The sequence below is a fragment of the Euprymna scolopes genome, chromosome 8 (genome assembly GCF_053919585.1).
Source record: "Euprymna scolopes isolate OS-2025 chromosome 8, ASM5391958v1, whole genome shotgun sequence".
NCBI classification, from domain to species: Eukaryota; Metazoa; Mollusca; class Cephalopoda; order Sepiida; family Sepiolidae; genus Euprymna; species Euprymna scolopes.
In genome coordinates this window covers 150,225,332-150,244,119 of record NC_136489.1, presented here as the reverse complement: position 1 = coordinate 150,244,119, position 18,788 = coordinate 150,225,332, and the positions used below count along the sequence as shown (strand labels likewise).

At 29.8% G+C, this 18,788-nt stretch overlaps 1 protein-coding gene across 1 annotated transcript in view; it reads left to right on the top strand.

Moving 5' to 3' along the window:
• Positions 1–10,188, top strand: part of LOC145283831 (uncharacterized) — a 242,537-nt gene extending 232,349 nt beyond the window's left edge. Inside the window, exons 6-8 of the mRNA XM_080132927.1 lie at positions 2,588–2,828; positions 4,223–4,366; positions 10,020–10,188. Coding sequence (XP_079989053.1) covers positions 2,588–2,828; positions 4,223–4,366; positions 10,020–10,145 — 511 coding nt within the window. The 3' untranslated portion in view covers positions 10,146–10,188. The remainder of the gene's footprint in view (positions 1–2,587; positions 2,829–4,222; positions 4,367–10,019) is intronic.
• The last annotated feature ends 8,600 nt before the right edge of the window (positions 10,189–18,788 follow it).

The following is an 18,788-nucleotide window of genomic DNA, read 5'->3' as shown; positions in this document are numbered from 1 at the left end:
AAGATTGTCAGAGCTAAGCCTTTCCTTAGTGGTATTCATCATATCATTCTCACATTCTCATTTGGTTCTACATAACACAATATCCTCAATATTAATTAAACACCTCCGATGTTTATGAACTGTTTTTTTAATGGGAGTGAAGTTGAATATAACATTTAAAAAGTTATTGATTTCTGCTGTGATTTCAACAAGTATTAAATTTTCATAAATATATCTAAATAAATTTTGTAAATAAATTCTGTATATAAATTTTCATATAAATTTTGTAAATAAATTTTTATATAAATTTTGTAAATAAATTTTGTAAATCTATTTTTTAAATAAATTTTGTATATAAATTTTCATATAAATTTTTTAAATAAAGTTTCATATAAATTTTTGTAAATAAATTCTGTATATAAATTTTGTAAATAAATTTTCATATAAATTTTTTAAATAAATGTTCATATAAATTTTGTAAATAAATTTTCATATAAATTTTGTAAATAAATTTTTTAAATAAATGTTCATATAAATTTTGTAAATAAATGTTCATATAAATTTTGTAAATAAATTTTCATATAAATTTTTTAAATAAATTTTTTAAATAAATGTTCATATAAATTTTGTAAATAAATTTTCATATAAATTTTGTAAATAAATTTTCATATAAATTTTTCAATAAATTTTCATATAAATTTTGTAAATGAATTTTCATATAAATTTTGTAAATGAATTTTCATATAAATTTTGTAAATTTTTTAAATAAAATTTGTAAATATATTTTTTAAATAAATTTTGTATATAAATTTTCATAAATTTTGTATATAAATTTTGTATATAAATTTTTATATAAATTTTTTATATAAATTTTCGTATAAATTTTTTACATAAATTTTTATATAAATTTTGTACATAAATTTTGTATATAAATTTCCTTTTTATTTAAGTTTATCCTGTGACTATTTGAACTTGCTTAATTCACATACACATCATATTTAATGATATCATTAAAAATAGTTCTGATTTTTCTTAGGTTCAATTTGATTGGAGGTAAACATGCACTGAGTAGACTTGATGAAATATATTTCGAAATTATTAATTATCCAGAAAAAAAAAGTTTTGAAATGGACCAAAACAATTGCATGATCAAAAATGTTCTTTAAGATGTAAATTTAGGTAATTTATAAAATTATTATTACAAACGTGTTTATCTATTTTTTTAAAACTTTTTTTATTTGTTGAATTACCAGAATACAAGATATTTTTTAAACAGATTACACTACACATGTGATATTCTTACTTTGATTCCAGGGAAAATTTTTTTGTTTTCTTAATTGCTTATTGAGTTGATGAATATGTTATAAATAATTTTTGATTTTCTTTTTCACTTTCCATACCCCCTCCCCCCAATTTTTTTCCAAAACTTTTGATTTTGTTTTTCACTCCCCGCCCCCATTTTTTCCAAAACTTTTCTATTTCTAATCTGAAAGTTTTCAAAGTCAGTGTTGTCTTTTTCCCTTTAGATTTGTATAATGCCAGCTTTTTCTCCTTTTCTGATTATTGTGCATTCAAGAAAGCAAGTTGATTAAGCGATTGCAGGCAATTAAATAACTTACTGACAAAATAACTTTCCAACAAACCACTAAAAATGATTTTTTAAAATTTTTTATACAGTTTTCAAAGTTAAAAAACTTCCAAGAATATAATATTTCATTAAAAAAAAATATTTTCACATCATAATCGCATGACTATTTCATGTGAAAATTAAAATTCCTTTCATGTCAAAAACAGATATTTTAAGATATTATACCTATGTTATAACTTTGGATCCATCATCTTGAGAAAGTCTCGAAATAAAACAAAAAGTTGATGAATATATAAATAATTTCTGATTTTTCATTTGCCATACATTCTGCCTATAAAATTTTTCACCCATTCTAATCTCAAAAAGTCTTCGATTTCTAATCTGTATTGTCTTTTACCTTTACATTTATATAATGCCAACTTTTTTCTCTTCTAATGAGAAGCATTTAGCTTCAAAATGCCGTGGTCCAAAGAGGTTTATTCCCTATTCCCTTTCTGCAACCCTTATTGATTGAATAATGTAATAAAGTTTCTGTGCAACTTTTCGCTTTATTTTCACTTATTGTGTTTTTTTTTTTTGTAGAATAAACGACCAAATTATTCAATTGCAAATATAGGACCATATAAAATGTTTTTATTTCAAATGGCACTATGCATTGGTTTGATTGCCTATTGATGCCTGCAATTCCATGGCAACACTGGAAATTCAACATGTAGTGCTAAAATATACCAAATGTGATTATTCCTCTTAAATGGATTGCTTGAATGTGCCTATCTATATTTTCTAGCTCTCCATTGCCAATGGCGATCATTAAAAGTGAAAATACACACAAGCTCATAACTGGCATTTTCACAGATGACATAACTGTCTGTAGCTAGACAAGTGATCAAGCTCTTGCACGGCACTGATTACTGTTGATATTTTAACACTAACTACTCATTTAATAAATTTGCAAATGTACTTATAAACATTTTATTTTTATAGATGAAGTCTTTGACTTTTTCATTTTTGTCATGACAGGATTGCTGGATGGAACCAAAAAGAATGCCCTAATCTTTACCATAACCTGCACATTGGTGATGAACTTGTGTCTCTCAACAAAGTCACAGTCGACTCTGTATCCTGGCTGAAATCTCTCATCAAAAAGTCAAATCAGTTTGAACTGCAACTGAAACGAGTTCCGAAAGCTCAAGTCTACATGATCAAGAGATCAGTTGAAGGTGAATCTCTCGGAATACAAAAGGATCCAAAAACAGGCGAAGTAAGTGGAGAAATCAAAATCTATAATAAACATCAGTGTGCGTATATCACCAAGAGTGATGTCATACTTTTTTTCATTACTTCCTTGCATATCTACGCATTTTTTATTTCATTTTCAGAAAAAAAGTCTTCTGCATCATCTTCAACCTATTTGACTGATTGACCATTAGTATTGAATGTTTTATACCATTAGTATTGAATGTTTTATACCATTGGTATTGAATGTTTTATACCTTAAAGAAATTTTAACTTTTCATAGAAATCAGGATACTATGAAGACAAAGCCACATTTAGGACTGTCCACAACGGCTCCAAATGAACTATTGTTGTTGTTGTTATTTCATCCAATGCCAGTAGGCACAGCTGAAACGTGAACAAATTCCGATTGCCAGAGTTTTTGGTCGGCCATTACAGCAACTAGCTCAGTTCCTGCTAAACTAGTTTCCTCTTCAATAATGAATTTCAATGTTACACATGGACGTCCAATTCTCCTTTTTGTGTCTGGAGTCCAAAGTAAGAGCTTTCCTGCTGGTTCATCATGGCGACTAATATGAACAGCAAGTGCTAGACGTCTCTGTCTCGCAATATTGGAAACACGAGGTAGGTAACCGTACAATGACTTGTTTGTTGGGTGACTTTTCCAGCATATGTTGTCGGCCAATCGAAGCATTCTTATATATTTACTATTGCTGTTTTTGGCGTGATATGCTTTGCATCAATGATTCTGAGCCATACAGAAAGATTGACTCAATGCAGGCTTTGAAGGTCTTGGGTTCTTTCTTGATTGGAGATTTCTTCAAAGAATGAAGTGCACTCCATGCTATCGCGATCCTAACATTCATATCATGATCACTTTCGAAATAGATTCCAGATATTTGAAGTCGTCAATACAGTTAATTTCTGATCCATCCGATGAAAGCAACGGTGCGTTAGAAGATCAATTTAGATACATGTACTTTGTTTTTGGAGCATTGAGATACAGCCCGACATCTTGACAAGCCTTCTCAACTCGTTTCAGAAGATCCTGAGCAGACTCAATACAATCCTCAACTGTCTACCCATATAAGGGTCAAATGCGTCCAAAGGTGGAACACTGCTGTTAAAATAAACAAAAAAAAAAAAAAAAATGAAATAAAATAAAATAAATCTGACTTTTTCAAAATTGCCACTTCTAATTTCCCAACTCTGAGGTTAAAAAAAAAAAAAATCAAGTCCTTCTAAATATTTTCTCTCACCACTGGATTCTGACTCCAAATACTTCTGCTGTAAACTGAAAGAAAAAAAAATAGTGTATTTTAAATATTAAAACAATCTTGTTTAAGATTTACCAATTTTGTAAAGGAGTGTATTAATTTATCTTTTGTTAATTAATGTTTTTCTTTGTTTGTTTTCAAGGTGATTTATGTTGATCCGCATGGTTTGGCAGGACGACGAGGTATGCAATCTAATCCAGGGAATAAATCCAAAGATAAGTACACTCATTGGACATTCACTGAAATCAACAGTCGTCCAGTAAGCTTATTTGCTGAAAACTCTCAGGTAATTACAGTGTTATGAAAAAGGTTCTTTGTTATTTTTGGAAGAGTTCAATTTTTGGCGTGGGGAGGTCAATAGTCATGCACTCTAAGAATCTTAATGGATTTTAATTACAAACAATGCACATATAAGATATAGGGGTTATTTGATATTTTTGGTTTCCGGAAAAAAAGAAGAGTGTATTCTTTCATTGTTCAGTATAATTCAAGGGAGATAACTCTTGAATGTTTTGATGCATTATTCTTTTAAAGAAAAAAAAATATAACAGTTTTGGCTTTCTTAAATTTCAAATTTTAATGTTCATCACATAAGGATATTTAAAAAAAGTGGCATCCTATTTCTTATAACTTGTCACATGAGTCGCATGCTTGCACTTGAAGAGACTTAAAAACTGTCCAATGAACTATTATCTAGAGAAATTTGTACATCTCCAAGAGGAAAAAAGTTGTTTAACAAAAATAAATTGTTTGAAAAACTTTGACGTGGGTGAAAGCTTGCTTAATATCCTTAAAGGTAGATAAATATTTCTTCTTTTAAAGAAAAAATATATATCGTTTTGATTTTCTTAAATTTCAAATTATATATTAGGTTGGTGCAAAAATTATGTCGTTTTTTTTTTTTCACATTCAACTTTTATATAAAAGGCATTATTTTTGCACCAACCTAATATATATATGAGGAGACCGTGCTTACCAAAAAAACTATGTATAATTATTCTACGTGACTTCATGTATACCACTAATAAAAAGCACGGATTTCCGAAACGATCGTACAGATAATTGACTTTGTTGTTGTTCCTTCTTATGAAACTGATTTTTAATTTAATTAAATTTTGATTTTTAAATTTTAAAAATTTTAAAACTTTTAAATTATAAATCACATTACTTAATATTGAATTAGCTCTAGGACATTTAACTATCGAGCTTATTATATATCTAAATTACAACGAGCATTTCCTGTATTTTAATTAAACTAGTAATTTCACTATTACATTAAAATACACTTAGCTCTTTAGACTATTATTCTAATCTCCTTTAAATTATATATATATATATATATATATATATATATATTAAAAAATAATGCAAAAATAATGTCGTTTCATGTCAGCCGCTTTAAAAAATTTGTTTCTTATCATTGAGCACTTTCAGTTCAAATAAAAAGTCGGTCAATTTAGCTCTTATGCACAAATCATCACATAGTGATTAGATCACTTTGACAGAGGTTAAAGCATTTAAAAAATAAATGTTTAAATTTCAACAATATTTCTCATGATTAACAATAGCCGAACAGATTAGGTCCTTGCTAATGAAGCCAGAGATGGCTTCTGTTGCCAGGTTCAAATCTATCAACTGGTGTTAATCGTGACACCCTGCACTGATGATTCCCAAAATGATGAAACACTAGTGTCTGTAGGTATTTAATAATTATTATAGTAAATGATTATATATATATATATATATATATATATATATATATATATATATATATATATATACTTCTTGAAGTTATATATTTGGATTTTACCGTCACTGGATTATTTATCTTCCACCAGACTATCCATTCATGTGTAATTACCTTTTTCTTCACCATATTCCCTCTGCTTCACTTTTTTTGTTATCAGGTAAGATCTTTGACTTACTTGCTGTTTCATCAAATACTTTTGCATGCAAAATCTGTTCCCGCATTTTGCTAATTCCTACCCTCTGATGAGAAGGAAAGTATTTCTTCGAAACTCCGTGGATTAAGGACTATCCACTTATCTAGTGTTTCCTTTTCAGATTAAATATGTTTTTAACTCATTTCAAAGTGTTTTTTATCATGTTTTATTAACTGTTTGCTCATATTATAAGCTGTATCTCCTATTTGGTTTTATCAAGCTTTTACATTTGGCTGAGATAACTTTATAAATATTAATTCTTTAATATTTATAATATACTTTAATTTTACCATCTTGGATCATTTTGGTAAATTTAATTGTAATTTTTATTTTATATATATATATATATGTAGTCAACATTTTTAAACCATAAAATGTATTCAATCATCACTCATAATATTTAATTCATATGAAGTAAGTCTTACATGTGTTTTATTGAATAGCGAAAGCCCACTAAACAATTCACCAGAAACAAAAATAAAAAAAACAAAAAAAACAGAAAATATTTGGATTTCTTTGGAATGGGAAAGAATTTAGTGAGAAAAAAATGTTAATAAAAGGTAAGGGAGATAGTTAAAAGTCTGTAGAAACAGAAAAACTAAAAATCACTGGCGCTTCTACACTATCAGATCGAAATTTCGGAAATCGTATTACTTAATTTCACATGAAAACAATGGTATCTATGTACTCCTCATATTTTTAAGATGATTATATCCAAAAATTACGAAAATCGATAAGGTAAAAAATTACTTATTAAAGAAAATAGCACTTAATTATTATTGCAGTATTTCTAGACACGTGCCCTAAAGAAAATCAATTTAATTCAATCCACACGTGTGGCATCAGTATTTTTGTCGCCATCTTTTATTATTGAAAAATTATATATATATATATATATATATATATATATATATATATATATATATATTACAGTTTTTAAAAGGATAAGTGGAGTCATTAGAATTTGGGGGAAGATCGATGCAATGAGAAAAAATTGGACACTAAAAATAGTCAAAAGACTATTCAACTAAAATAAAAAAGAACCTCGAGGTACCTGTCGTCCGACCCTTGTCAAGAGATCACGTCGGAAGCGATTAAAATAAAACAATTACACAATTGAAAAATGGAGGTGGAGGTAGGGTTGTAAAAAAAACATTATAAAGCTACACAGGGTGAATTAAATGAATGAATAACCCATGATATATCGTCCATATTTCAGAACCTGTGACAAAATGAAAAAAAACAAAAACGTTAACTTGCCTGCAAATAAGTGCAGAAACAAGAAATAATGACACAATGTAAGCATTTTTTTTTCTTTTCCCGGTAAATCAGAGCTCCTTAAACAGGTGTAATTTATGCGACAGCTCCTTTTGCCTACAGAGCGATGGTTTGTGCATTAGTACAGTTACGGCCTCCAAAATATTGAGATATTGTTTGGAAGTGGCCTTGTGTACAATGTGAAAACAGCCATCCGAATACGCTTCACCACATGCTTTATTGTCATACAAGTGCACAACAATTGATGACTCATGAATAGGTGAGCGCCCGGGTCAAATATGGACAATATATCATGGGTTCTTCATTCATTTAATTCATCCCGAGTAGTTTTATAATTTTTTTTTTTCACCCCCTCTCTTCACCTCCATTTTTCAATTGTGTAATTGTTTTACTTTAATTGCTTCCGACGTGATTTCTTGACAAGGGTTGGACGAAAGGTACCTCGAGGTTCTTTTTTATTTTAGTTGAATAGTCTTTTGACTATTTTTAGTGTCTATTTTTTTCTCCCTGCCTCGATCTTCCCCCAAATTCTAATGACTCCACTTATCCTTTTTAAAACGTTAATAAAATTTTGTACCACAAAAAACCTTTTATATATATTTTTACAAGGTGGTCACCACTTATCAAGGCCCGGAAGCCACTCAGGGATAAGGGTTATTGCATGTACAGTACGTTAGTGTGGAGATCTAATAAAGTGTCTACTTAAGGGGGCGGTTCATCAGGAATTTGTTTACGTTGGACTTGAACACATCCAAGTTGTAGTCAGGTGGGAAGCAAGCAGACAGAACAGAGTTCCACAGGCGTGCAGTTCTAAGAAAGAAGCTTTGTTCATGGAATTTACGTTTTGATTTAGGCACAGATAAAGAGTGGGGAAAATTTTTGACAGTGGTTTCAGCTAGACGAGTGTTTTTCGTAAAAGATTGGCGAGGGTGGACCAGAGATTGGAGCTCAAACGAGCACCTGCCATGGAAATAACGATAAAACAAAGATAGGCTCGCAATATCTCTTCTGTGGGAGAGAGGTTGCAGGGTAGAGAAAAGGGCATCCCCCACTAAGCCACGAAGTCTATTTTGTACTCTGTCAAGGCAGGATAGGCTGTTTTTAGCAGATATGGCAGCAGTATTCCATCCTTGGATGTACTTGGCTTTTATATAGATAGAGAATTGCATCTGTAGTGAGATATCTTCTGGAGCGAAAGAAGGATCCCACCATCTTTCCAGCGACAACAGACTTGATGTACGTATTCCATTTCAGATCAGGAGTAAAGGTCAATCCCAGAAGCTTGTCAAAACATGGGGCTTCTCCTAGACGAGAGTCTTCCATTTCAATTGATGCCAGATGGGGATCAGAGTGTTGATGATGTAAAGATAGGAGTTTGGTTTTAGATGCATTCTAAAAATTAAAACATGGCTATCTTTAGCTTGCTATCATAAAAAATTGTTTATCACTGTAAAAAAATAAAAATAAAAAATACTTCATCAAATTAAGTACAAATTTTGGGGGGGGGGCTTCACTCCATAACGGGTACGTACAATATAACTTTTTTATTTAATATTTTCATTTTTTAATGTCTTGATTAAACTGTACAAGTACGAAATTATTTTATTTATAAAAATAAAACCACCTGTATAAATGTATGTAATTTTTGGAATATGATATTTTCTTTTCATAACAGGTACATACATTGTGCAGATTTTACTTTATTTCTGTTTTTTACTATAAAAGGAATCCTAGAAAAGCACCCATTTTCTTTTTCTTTTTTTTTTTCCAAAGGAGTCACCACTTATTAAAGCCTAGAGGCCACTCGAGGATAAGGGTTAATGGGTATATATTAGTCAGTGGGATTATAGCGTAGTAATCATAAGTAGTGAACATTTTGTAAATTGGATTACTTAGAGGAACAGTTCATCAAGAACTTGTTTACGTTGGACTTGAAGACAATCAAATTGTAGTTAGCTGGAAAGCAAGAAAACGGAAGACAGTTCCACAGGCGTGCAGTTCTAAGAAAGAAGCTTTGTTCATTGAATCTACGTTTAGGTTTAGGTACAGATAAAGAGTGGGGGAAATTATTGATAATGGTTTTGGCTAGGCGGGTGTTTTTCATGAAAGTTTGGCGAGGAAGGACTATAGATTAAAGCTCAGACAAGCACTTGCCATGAAAATAACAATAAAGCAGAGACAGGCTTGCAACATCTCTTCTGTGAGAAAGAGGTTGCAGGGAAAAGAAAAGGGCATCCCCCACTAAGCTACGAAGTCTATTTTGAACTCCGTCAAGGCAGGATAAGCTGCTTTTATTATATTTATATCAGTACTCCATCATTGGCTGTACCTGGCTTTTATATAGGTAGAGAATTGCATCAGGAGTGAGATATCTGCTCTCCAGCGGCCTTGGTAACGGATTTAATGTATGTGTTCTAATATAGTAACATTTTTATTAAAATAAAAAATATTATAAAATATTATTTATGAATTCTGAGTAATCTCCCTTGTCCATTATAGAAATTTAGGATTTTAGTAAGCAGCCCTCCATTTTCTGGATATCTTAGGTATATTTAAAATAAGAATTTGGAAAGCAACCACCAAATTAGATCAATTTTTTCTAACATACTTATAAAAAAAATGAATATTAATGAAAAATATGGTTTGTTTCCTTGTATTGTTTCGTTCATTGTATTTATTCGTTGTTTTAATTCATTTTTTTTTTAATTTGAATTGCAGATTGATCACCGACTCAATTCAGTGGGCAGAGATTTATCCTTCATGGTTCAGCCATCAGACTTTGTGAAACATTTAAGGAAACAACTGAAGAAAATGCATAGCCATGAAGATTATTTGGTCGGCTGAAATCAGCTTTTATAATTGACAATTTGTCTAAAAACAACAAAAATGGAAATTAAGTAATATTTTTTCGGTTCTTTGAAACAACAGTGGCATGGTCGGAAACTCAGGTTTTCCTTTGATTTAAGAGCACAAACAAACCATAATACTTGACATTTGCCTTTTAAACTTTGATTCAAATCAAAAAAATTGCTTTTAAAGCTTCAAAATCACTTTTGAATTATGATATGCAGCTGTTTTAGATCATTATTGATTTTGAAAAATGTCTGCTCTTCTGTCTATATTGTGACTCTTTGACATTCGAAAGTGATTTTGAAACTTTTAAACTGACGAATAGAAAGTCAAGTATTGAGTCGAATGTTATAAATCGAATGAAAACATAAATTTTCGACTGTGCGCCTGGCATATCAAAGAAGCCATTTTTCTTCCCAAAATTGTACAAAATCTCCTCAAAACTGAAAAATGTCACCAACAATTAAGTTTGATAGAAATGCCAAAACAAACAAAGAAAAAAAAAATTAATGTTTTTTTTTTTCTTTTTTGTTGTAAAATTAATTTTTCTATAAAAAGAAAATTATGGAAAAAAAAAAAAGCTTAAGAAAAGAAACAGCCATCTTTCAAAGTAAAAAAAATTTCTTTTTTTTTTTTTTTTTTACATTTGTGGTTGTTTTGGTCTTAAAATATTTCATCGACTGGATCTATTGAAAATTTTTATCTGCCTATGAAAGCACTTACAAAAACCCGGGTTCGATTATACAATAGGGGTACCATGAAAAAATACTGTTTTTCTTGCATTTAGAATAATCTCCCTGTTCATGTGTTGTATTTGAGCAAGCAGTGCACAATCTTAAGGATATTTGAAGACATGTTTACGATAATTTTTGAAACAAATTAAATCACATATTAATTGTATTGATCAGACTATTGTTCTCATCTTGAGCGTTATTCGTGCAACATTTCAGTCGGTTTCGCCTTTGACTGTCTTTAGGTATGTTGGTTGTTATTTGAATTACTAAGTAGACCAAGCTTAGAAATTAATAGCATTTGGGAGCATCTAATTGTCGGACAAACAAAAATTGTACACCGTTAAAATTTCGGCAATGGAAGGGAGATAATTCCCTGTCGATCTTTATTAGAGTTGCCTCCCTTTTGTCAACCAATTTTTTTCATACATACGAAACCACATACATAAAACAAAGACTAATTCCAAGAATACAAAAATATCTATGGAGCCAGTAACTTTTTCTCCTTTCTTTTCTAAACAAAAACCAACATGCCTGAAAACGGTTGAAAGCCAAACCAACAGAAATGTTGCAAAAATAACACTCAAGATAAAAACAATAATCCAATCAATACAAGTAATATAAACAATCAGTACTCATCAAAAAATTCAGAATTTTAAAATTAAATCATACTTTCAGTTTTCCTATAAATTTTGACTTTAGCCAGAAATGAAATTTTGAATTTCACAAAGCCACAAATTAATCACTATGACAGCAATTTTAATCAATTATCTCCATTAAAAAAAAACCACAGCAATCCTGTGTGTAATTTTAAACGTTTTTTTTTTTTTCACTTAGGAGTTACCACTCATCAAGGCCCTGAGGCCACTCAAGGATAAGGGTTAATGAGTGTTAGATAAACGATGAGACAACACCTTGATGATCAGTAATGGTGGAACTTGAGTAGGGCTTAATTATATGAGATGACAGCTCAACAAGAACTTATTTACATTAGACTTGAAAATAATCATGTTCTAGTCAGCTGGGAAGCAGCCCCACCATATTGTGTACCACAGACTGATAGTTCTATAAAAGAAACTCTGTTCATAGAATTTTCATTTAGTTTAAGGTACAGATAGTGAGGGAAATTGTTGCAATAGGGGAGGGACCATAGAGCGGAGCTCTGTCGAGCATGTACCATAAAGTAATGACGGAGAAGAGATAGACTCACAACATCTATTCTGTTAAAAAGAGGATGTAGAAAGGCAAAATGGCCCTCGTTCACTTAATTTCGAAGCTGGTTTTCTACCCTGCTAAGACAGGAAAGGATACTCTTAGGTACTCCTCCCCAGATGGAGCAACAATACTCCATTTGAGGACGTATTTGACTCTTATACAGGTAGATGATTACGTCAGGAGTGCGATAATTTCTGGAGTAGTAGAATGATGCAACCATTTTTTTGGAAGGTAATTTTTTACTATAATTTCATGGGCAAAAGTCAAGTATTATGGTTCTTTCGCGCTTCTAAACAAAAGAAAAATGGTAGTGTTTTGATTACACACCAATTGTAGTATTGAACTAAAACTTGAATTGTTTATATTATTTTATTTCTAATTTTATTTTTTATTTTATTTTTTGTTTTGTCTTATTTATTTTATTTTTTTGTTATCTTTTTATTTTTATTTTTTGTTTTATTTTTAATTTTATTTTTTTCTTTTATTTTTTGTTTCACATTAAATAAGTAGAAACGATGTGTTCATTTGTACTCACTTCCTACCCCACTTTAATTAAAATATATTTTCATTTGCTCTATCCTTCTCCACCCCCCTCCCTATCATTATTTTCTATTTGCTTGTTAAAAAATGTTTATCAGAAATAATTATTGAAAAAAAAAAAAAAACTAGAAAAGAAACCCTTTAGCAATCATTGTTTACAAACTAGATTTTTTTTATTGTATTTTTAATTTCGATATGGGGAAAATGAATCTCTTAATTGCTAAGGATTGAAGCAAAAAAGGCACCTTTGAATATATAACAGACTAATATTGGTGTTATTGTTGGACTCTTGAGATATAAAATGGATCTAAGAAAAAGGAGGCTCAAAAGAGAAAAAAGAGCAAAACATATGCATTTCAGAGTCAAGCAACGCACAAATACACACAACACATACTTTGCAGGTTTAATGATAAAACAACAGTTGATCTAATGTTTTTTTTTTTTTTTTTTTTCATAGGCATCACCACTTATCGAGGATAAGGGTTTAAGAGTGTACAGTAAAAGTTGGACAATATAGTAATCATTAGTAAATGGAAATTCGGTAAATTTGTTAACAAGTGGAACGGCTAATCAAGAACTTGTTTACGTTAGACTTGAACACAACCATATTGTAGTCAGCTGGAAAGCAGGAAAACGGAAGACAATTCCACAGGTGTGCAGTTCTAAGAAAGAAGCCTTGTTCATGTAATCTACGTTTAGATTTAGGCACAGATAAAGAGTGGGGGGAATTATTAATAGTGTTTTCTGCTAAACGAGTGTTTCTTGTGAAAGTTTGGCAAGGGGAGACCATAGATTGAAGCTCAGTCGAACACTTTCCATGAAAATAACGATACAGCAGAGATAAACTTGCAACATCTCTTCTGTGAGATAGAGGTTGCAGGGAAGAGACAAGTCCTTTCTAGCAGCTCCTGCCCAGATGTGGCAACAGTATTCCATCCTTGGACGTACCTGGCTCTTATATAGATAGAGAATTGCATCAGCAGTGAGATATCTACTGGATCGATAGAAGGATCCCACCATTTTTTCAGCGGCCTTGGCAACAGATTTGATGTACGAGTTCCATTTAAGATCAGGAGTAAAGGTCAAGCCCAGAAGCTTGTCAAAACTTGTGTTCTGCTCGAGTGTGAACAAGAATACACGATATCTGTAGAAGTACCTAATTGAAAGGATAACTGGGAAAAAATAAACAGGAATTGTCACAGTTTAATGAAACATGCATAAAATTATATATATATATATATATATATATATATATATATATATACTTTCACTTTGTCTTTACATAAGCAGTAATGTGTTGCTACACAGTCATGAGCATGTTTCGGTCTTCTAGTATTTAGTAACTAGAGACCTCTTCAGACAACAACGCTTATATTCAGAAGCGAATTTCACTTCTGAAAATAAGAGTTGTTGCCTGAAGATGTCTCTAGTTACTAAATACTAGAAGACCGAAACATGCTCATGACTGTGTAGCAACACATTACTGCTTATGTAAAGACAAATTGATAGTGAAACTTGCTCTACTTTGGTATTGAGCACTCTTGTATTAACCTCATTATATTTCACTGGTTACCTTACCTCTGGAAAAATAGCAACCTCAAATTATACATACTAATCAGGCAGTAGCTAAGAAAAGTTTACTAGACAAAAGCAAATGTAAATTTCAATCTAACATAAATATTAATAATACCAACCAAATAAAAAAGCTCCATACGACAAAAATAGGAAGTAGAGCTTGACACAAGAAGCATAAATGAAAACCGTAAATTAAAATTTACATGTAAAATTTATTTGCCGACAGAATACCTCAAACAAAGATATTAATGAATCCTTATACTGCAGAGGTTCAAAGATAAACCTATACTGCAGAGGTTCAAAGATAATTAATGAATAAACCTATACTGCAGAGGTTCAAAGATAATTAATGAATCCTTATACTGCAGAGATACCTTAAAACAAGAATAATTAATGAATCCTTATACTGCAGAGGTTCAAAGATAATTAATGAATCCTCATACTGCAGAGGTTTAAAGATAATTAATGAATCCTCATACTGCAGAGGTTTAAAGATAATTAATGAATTCTTATACTGCAGAGGTTCAAAAATAATTAATGAATCCTTATACTGCAGAGGTTCAAAGATAATTAATGAATCCTTATACTGCAGAGGTTTAAAGATAATTAATGAATCCTCATACTGCAGAGGTTTAAAGATAATTAATGAATCCTTATACTGCAGAGGTTCAAAAATAATTAATGAATCCTTATACTGCAGAGGTTCAAAGAATGAAAAATTCTTCTCTTCAGAGGAAAGAAATATGATGTATGCATACTATCAATATACATATATGACAGGTATGTATGTAGTAATACATAAAATAAAATCACACACATAATATCCCCACATATAAGTATATTAGATAAGGCCGAATATAGGAGAAAAATAACAACAAATAAGCTGTGTGAGAGGAGAACTTCATGTCTTCATTTATTTCGTGAAGAAGCCTCAACGATTGTTTGCATGGGTTGTTTGTTGTCATTCTTTGTCTTATATTTGCATTTTTCTTCCTTTCTTTTTCTATTTTAGTTTTCCAATACATTGTTGGATTTCCAAACTCTATCCCTCATATACGCACACATTAAATGAGTTGAAGGTAATAGATATAATTCTGTAAAACAATACATTGTATAAGCTATTAATTTTACCAAAGTCTCAGAAAACAATGTTTGATTTTCTATCCAAAAATAGTGTCATAGATCTTGCTCATTTTTTCTCCAAATCAAAAATATTTTTACTCGAGTCCCAAAACAAAAATGTTTTTCATCCTTTGTAAATTAAATGAACAATTGTTTATAGGAAAAAAGTTTCAGAAGTTTAAATTAATTTTTTTTTAGATTTATTATTGTTTTTATAATCTATTATAATTTCTTGTTTTAAAATCTGATTGTAAAAAAAAAAAAATGGACACGTAAATTTATACTTTGCTCTTTTTTCAGATAGAAAACGTCTTTAAATTTTTAAAATTATTTTAAGAAAATTAAATTATTTCAACCTTATTTTTTAATGAATTATATCCGATATAAATGTTAAAACAAATTCCACTCAATCTATAAAAAGAAAAGGTTTACAATCTTCAGAGATTGAGATGTAATTTTAGTAGAACATGAGCACCCTGCTCAATATTCCAGAATATTTTTGGGTAAACAAACTGCAACTTTTTATTTCTATTATGCTGGAAATGATATATTTAGCCAAGTTAAAAATAACTTTGGTAAAACATATATTATGTAAGCTAACTTTTTACTTTTAATGTTGTGTATTTTGGAAGAGAAAAGCAACGTTAACAACTAAGTAATAACTAATTCTTTTTAGAACTGATTCCTTACTTAAATGAGTTCTGTCATCAAAAGTAATATTTATTGGAAGATAAAAGAATTCACAATTTGAATCAATCAAATCTAAACCATCGGAAGATCTGATTGTTAAAAGGATTGTCTAAAATGTGGAAAATTTGTATTTTGTTTTTTGGGCATAAAGTTTAAATAGAAACATTTTCTGAATGTAACATTGGGAAAAATTACAAGAAAAATGTTAGAAAATTATTTGGAATGGCGGTGAATATATTTCTGTTTTTTTTTTATTATTATTTATTTTTAATTTATTTAATTTATTGTTATTGGTTGACTATTTTGTCATTTTCTTTGTAAAATTTATAGTTTATATTCTATGTGTACAGAAAAAAACAATCTCACTTCACTTTTTTAAAAACATTTTGTTTCGATGAATTGGATAAATGATTGTACTGTATTTTTTCTTTCATATTATTAAAATAATCCCCCGTTTTTTTTGTTTTTTTTATTGAAAATATTTTAGAATATTTAATTAGAAAGTAAAATCTAGTTTCAATCTTTCTTGCATATTTTTGTTTAGCTTGTGATTCCACAAACGTTTTTAGAGGGTGGAATCATTTCATGTCGTTAGTTTTGTAAAATTAATGTTTGTTGCAAAAATGAGCAAAAGGAAGGAAAGAAAACAGTTTCTTTGCACAGCATTGAAAAAAAAAAATGTCTTCAAGTCAGATAAAATTTTAGGCGATCCAAAATAACAAAAGACGAAAACAAAACTTGATGTTTGATGACTAACGTTTGGTGGTTAAAAGTGAATATGATTGTCAATTTGTGATCACCAGAAAGCTGCAGATTTGATGATGATGTAATGATGACCAAAGATGCTGAGTGTTGTACATTTATTAAAATATTCTGGTAAATTATATTTTCATTTTGAACTCACAAAGAAAATTATTTTGCTGCATTTGTGAAGGCTGTCAAAAAAAGGCAAAATGGTTTCCAACTTGAGAAAACAAATTCTGGTCTTCCCTTTTTGGCATTCAATATTTATTGATTTAATTTGGGGAAAAAAAGAGTTGAAAAAGACAACAGCAAAGTGCCAATTATATTTAAGTTCATTATTGAAGCTGAGTTGCTTTGTTTTTTTTTTTTGATCAAATCTTTTTTTTTTTTTTTGTCACATTTAAGATTTTTTTTTCCAATGAAAATCTTTTAAACCTAAAGAACATATTTTTAAGTTTAATGTTTTTTTGTTTTCAAATTCAAAAATTTGAAAAAAAAATTATGGATTAAACAAAATTATTTATGTTTTTAATTTAAATTTTATTTACATTTGATATTCGTTTGTAGATCAACTTTATTTTCAATTAAATTTTTATTTAAAATGCTTCAACACGGTCTGTTTAAATAACACTTATTATTTGAGAAATCAAATAATAATAAAAAGAATAAGCCATAGTTGATCAATATGTGTGCTTGTGTGTTTTACAGACACCAGAATTTAAATGCATTAAACGAAAGAAAAGTCCAAATTTATTTTAAAGGGTTAACCCCCCCCCCTCTCCAAAAAAAAAAAAAAATCTCAACTCATATTTAGTTTCTGAGACAAGAAATTGTAATTGACATTATTTACGGTTGAACTGGTATCCTCCTCCTTCCCCCCTCCTCATTTTTCCTCTCTTTCTCATCCTCCTCCTCCTGGTTGTTATTGCTGTTGTACCTTCTGGCCATCATAAAATATTTGGTAAACTTTTATGGAAATGTAAACTGAAACCTTTATTTAAATTCATGAGAATGGAAAGGTCCTTCTTGCTGCGTCTATGCGCAAGGGAGATAACCCGTATGAACTAAATTAGGAACCAAATCCACCACGATTCCTTCCTAGTCATTTAGACAAAGATACTCTTACCGAATTAAGCCATGTGTTCAGTAGGACAACCAAAACGAGGAAGACACCAGTCCAACTTTAAATAATAATAATAATAATAATAATAATAATAATAATAATAATAAATCCTTATATTTATTTATCTATTTTTACTTTGATTATATGAAGTTTATGTGTTTTGTACGATTTTTATTTGATTGTAAACCTTCATCAGCCTCACACGCCAATATGGAAGATGACGATTAATATGTGAATGAGCGGAGGGGACTGCGGGGTGTGGTGCAGGGAGAACGAGTTGGTAATTAGACCATAAGTTCAGATTGACAGACTGGACTTTTGTGTACTATGGCCTGGTTACAACTTTTAACTCGCAGGTGATTTTTTGGGGGATATTTTTGTTTTTACCTGATATATATAATGATGATGATAATTTTTTTTATATATATATATATAATGATGATGATGATAATCTAGTCGTATATTGAGGAAAATTCAATGGTTACATCTAAGAATGGTTGACATTACATCCATTGTTTATATATTTATTTGATGTTTCTATAGTATAGCCTCGTTGAAGGCAAATATCAACTTGTGTAATAATAATAATAATAATAATAAATAAATAAAAAATATGGCTAAAAAAAAGGACATGATGATGCTGAAAATGATTTAAATGGAAAAAAAATATGAGTTCTTATATTAATTCCAAACAAAAATTGTCATTGTCTTATTATTGTACAGAAAACTGAATTGGTTTTGTCAATTTTTTTTTTTTTTTTTTTTTAACGGAAAATAAACGGGAGGTTAATTGAATGTAGAGTTTTAAAAGAAATGTTCAGCTATATTAGCTGACTGGAAACTCCCCTGAATTCTGTCATGCACAATTTCTTTCTAGTGAAACATTGACGGTTGCCA